Source organism: Drosophila grimshawi, unplaced genomic scaffold, assembly GCF_018153295.1.
Source record: "Drosophila grimshawi isolate 15287-2541.00 unplaced genomic scaffold, ASM1815329v1 contig_1006, whole genome shotgun sequence".
NCBI lineage: Eukaryota > Metazoa > Arthropoda > Insecta > Diptera > Drosophilidae > Drosophila > Drosophila grimshawi.
Window position 1 is genome coordinate 2,143,774 of NW_025062489.1, and position 3,564 is coordinate 2,147,337.

Consider the following 3,564-nt stretch of genomic DNA (forward strand, 5'->3'; position numbering starts at 1 on the left):
CCCATTTTTACGCCAAGTCCAGCCCAAAAAAGAAATGCACAAAAACCTGTATCTACCGCAAAGGGCAAGCTGAAGGATAAATTACTAGGAACTTCCTTCAAAGATTGGTACCACCCTGCCCTGCGGCACCTGTTACCAGATGGTATCAGCATATTTCGCTGTCGGTTAGGCCCGACTGCCACGTTCTCTCTTGTTTTCTACTGATATTCCTAGTAATTTCTTTATTTAACACTTGTTAATTATTCAATATTAATTATTAATTTTCGATTGTATTCGAAACTATTTAATGTTGTATATGCTTAGGCGTCCTCAAAGTTTGGAAATGCTTACGGGTGGCTGGGTGTTGGATTGTCAGACTTGCTTCCTACCTTTCATTAATTTATTTTTGTCATTGCTAATTAGATAATGAATATATATATACATGTATATTAATTAATTTATTTTTATTATTATTTTTTGGCCGGCAATAGTGTGGAGCAAATACATAACATATGTACATTTAATTACATACTTTTGGGCTTGTTGGATGCAAATGAATTTTGTTATAAGGTTCAATCGAAAAAAGTTTTGCAAAAATAATAATAATTTTGAACAACTTGTACCTACACAATTTTATAGTCAGAAAATGCACAAAATAAAACACTTGTTGAACACATTTACGCGTAGTATTTTTTTTTTTTGGGACAGCTGATCGCAGTTATGATTCACATCAATTGCCGGCAAATCAGCTATCTCAGCTCTGGTCACACTGCCACTGAACCGCTGCGTAGGTGGCGTGTTATGCTTAGAATTTCCCCTGCAAGTTGCTGGCGCTGATTAGATTTAGTTCCCCAAATATATATAAGCACACACACACACAGACACACACAATGGCAAGTGGATTATTGGCTGGAAAGGTGGCATTTGTGACAGGTACGTAACTGGGCTAGATTTAAGTGGCCAATTTGGACGAAGTGTGTGAACAAGAAATTTGTTGTTTTCAGGCGCCGGCTCTGGCATTGGTCGTGCCACCTGTCGCCTGCTGGCTCGTGACGGCGCCAAGGTCATTGCTGCCGATCGCAATCTGCAATCGGCTCAGGAGACGGTCAAGCAGCTAATGGTGCCCGCTGCTGCGGTCGAGGTGGATGTCTCCTCGCTGCAGAGTGTACAGAGTGCGGTGTCCGCAGCAGTGGCCCAGTTCAAGCAGGCGCCAAGCATTGTGGTTAACTCGGCGGGCATCACCCGCGACGGCTACCTGCTGAAGATGCCCGAACGGGACTACGACGATGTCTACAGCGTGAATCTGAAGGGGACGTTTTTGGTGACGCAACAGTTCGCCAAGGCGATGATCGAACAGCAACTGACCAACGGCAGCATCATCAATCTGTCCAGCATTGTGGCACGCATGAACAATGTAGGCCAGGCGAACTATGCCGCCACCAAGGCGGGCGTCGTCTCCCTGACCGAGGTGGCCTCCAAGGAGTTTGGCAAGTTCGGCATACGTGTCAACTGCATCCTGCCCGGCTACATAGACACCCCAATGGTGGCTGTGGTGCCTGACAACATCAAGCAGCAGGTCGTGCAACGCTGCCCCCTCGGTCGCCTCGGCCAGCCCGATGAGATTGCCGAAGTGATTGCCTTCCTCGCATCCGAGAGGTCCTCCTATGTGAATGGTGCTGCCATTGAGGTTACCGGCGGCCTCAAGTGAATATTAATCAACCCACTAACAACACCAACAACAACATAGTTAAATAACTTTGCATTTATTTGTTGTAGATCTACAATTAAAGAAAAACGTTATTGTTATGTGTTTTTGTTAAATGGATAAGCTTTTTGGTTGATCATCGCTCTCAGTTGCGCCATCTATTCGCGATCTTTTTGATCGAACGCTTATACATGCGCGCCCTCTATGGGCGCGCTTTTGGCATAGCACCGGACCCAACTTGTCCTCTTTTTCTTCAGAAAATAAAATGTTTTTTGGCTTATCTAAATGAAAATTAACTGTAAGTCAAAAAGGAAAAATTTCCTTTGATTACAAGTTATTCATGTTTTTTTTTTTTAACATACAAGATAGAGTCGGAAAAAAAGTTGCTCTAATTTTGCTTCGATGAATATATAATTGAATAAATTAATATTTTTAAATAGGTTTACATCATAATTGAAAAAGAAATAAGCAACTGAAACTTTTCTAATTCCTATTTAGAAATAAGTTGACCACCAAATTAATTACAAATCTAAAATAATAATCTAAAAATTGTGGAATTTTATACCAAGGCTTTCAAGCCTGCACGATTTGCAATTGGATAGCTATTAAACTAAACAAACGTTTTCATGATTATTGTTATGATTGTAAATTAAAATGCATTCAATTTCAAATGGAAGTTCGTACCAGAGTAGTACTGCCACATGTGGTAAGTATCGATTGCAAATGCGGCACGAGCTGAAGATGGTCGATGGTCGATGGTCGATCGTTGCGTTGCCATTGCAGACAACGGGAAACAGTGTCGCGTTTTCCAGGGGGGTTCGCGGGGTTCCCGCTTCGTTGACGTTGTGGTGGTGCGTGGTGGCTCTGCACAATGGTGGTGGTGGCCAACTACCAAAGTGTACAATATTAATATATTTCACAATTCCCAAGCTGCTAATTAACTTGGCCTTGCCAACACACACACACACACACACACACACACACACACACACACACACACACACACAGAAAACGAGCATGTATAAATGTGTGTGTGTGAAGGCATATATGTACATATATTGGTGGGCTTGTTTGTGCCACCACATTCGGGTGGGTTACGCCTGTGGTCTTGCGTGCAATTTAAATAATGAAGACATTTTATTAATTCAAGAAATTCAACTCGCCTTGCCACATTCACACACACACACACACGCACACACACATACACATTCATGCTATTACGCAGAACGGGTCGCCAGGACATTAAGCAACATCAGCTCAAGACCAAAAGTTTCGGCCCCTCGTCCCCGTCTTGTTCATTCCACTGTGGTCTACTTGGCGTGTGTGTGTGTGTGTGTGTCTCTGTTACGTTCTGCCCATTTCGTTTTTAGTGCATAGTGAAAAACAAAACATTTCCTAATCATATGGCCAAAGTCGCAATCCAACTGAACACGCATATAAAACAGACAACACACAGAGAAAGAGAGAGAGAGAGAGAAAGAGAGAGAGGGATAGGGACAGAGTTGGGAGGAGGACCCCTCAACCCCTCCGTCCCCCACCCACTCCTTGTGACTGTTTGCCTGCCTGCCTTCTCACCATAGCGTTAACAATTAACAACACAACGACAACGACAACAATGAGAGCCCAACGCCTGCCAGTCACTTGAGCCATAAAACAGCCCAACGCGGCCGAATGACGACCCCAATCAACCCCACCCAGCCACTGGCACCCCACTAGCACCCCACTACCGCTCGTAGCCACAGCCCACATTCACATCCACATGCACACCCACGCCAGGCACAGAGAGAGAACCACTCGCCATATCTCATGTTAATGAAATCGTAACTCTTCGTGCGACTTGTGTCCGTTTTTTGTCTCTGCCGCGTAGCGATGACGTGCTC

General features: G+C 44.1%; 1 protein-coding gene across 1 annotated transcript; it reads left to right on the forward strand.

Annotated features, from left to right (window-relative positions):
* The first annotated feature begins 744 nt into the window (after nt 1-744).
* Nucleotides 745-1,796, forward strand: LOC6565118 (estradiol 17-beta-dehydrogenase 8). The gene is made up of 2 exons (XM_001991052.3): nt 745-912; nt 984-1,796. Exons 1-2 carry the CDS (start codon nt 870-872, stop codon nt 1,685-1,687), a joined length of 747 nt encoding a protein of 248 aa, XP_001991088.1. The 5' UTR covers nt 745-869; the 3' UTR covers nt 1,688-1,796.
* Nucleotides 1,797-3,564: the final 1,768 nt, after the last annotated feature.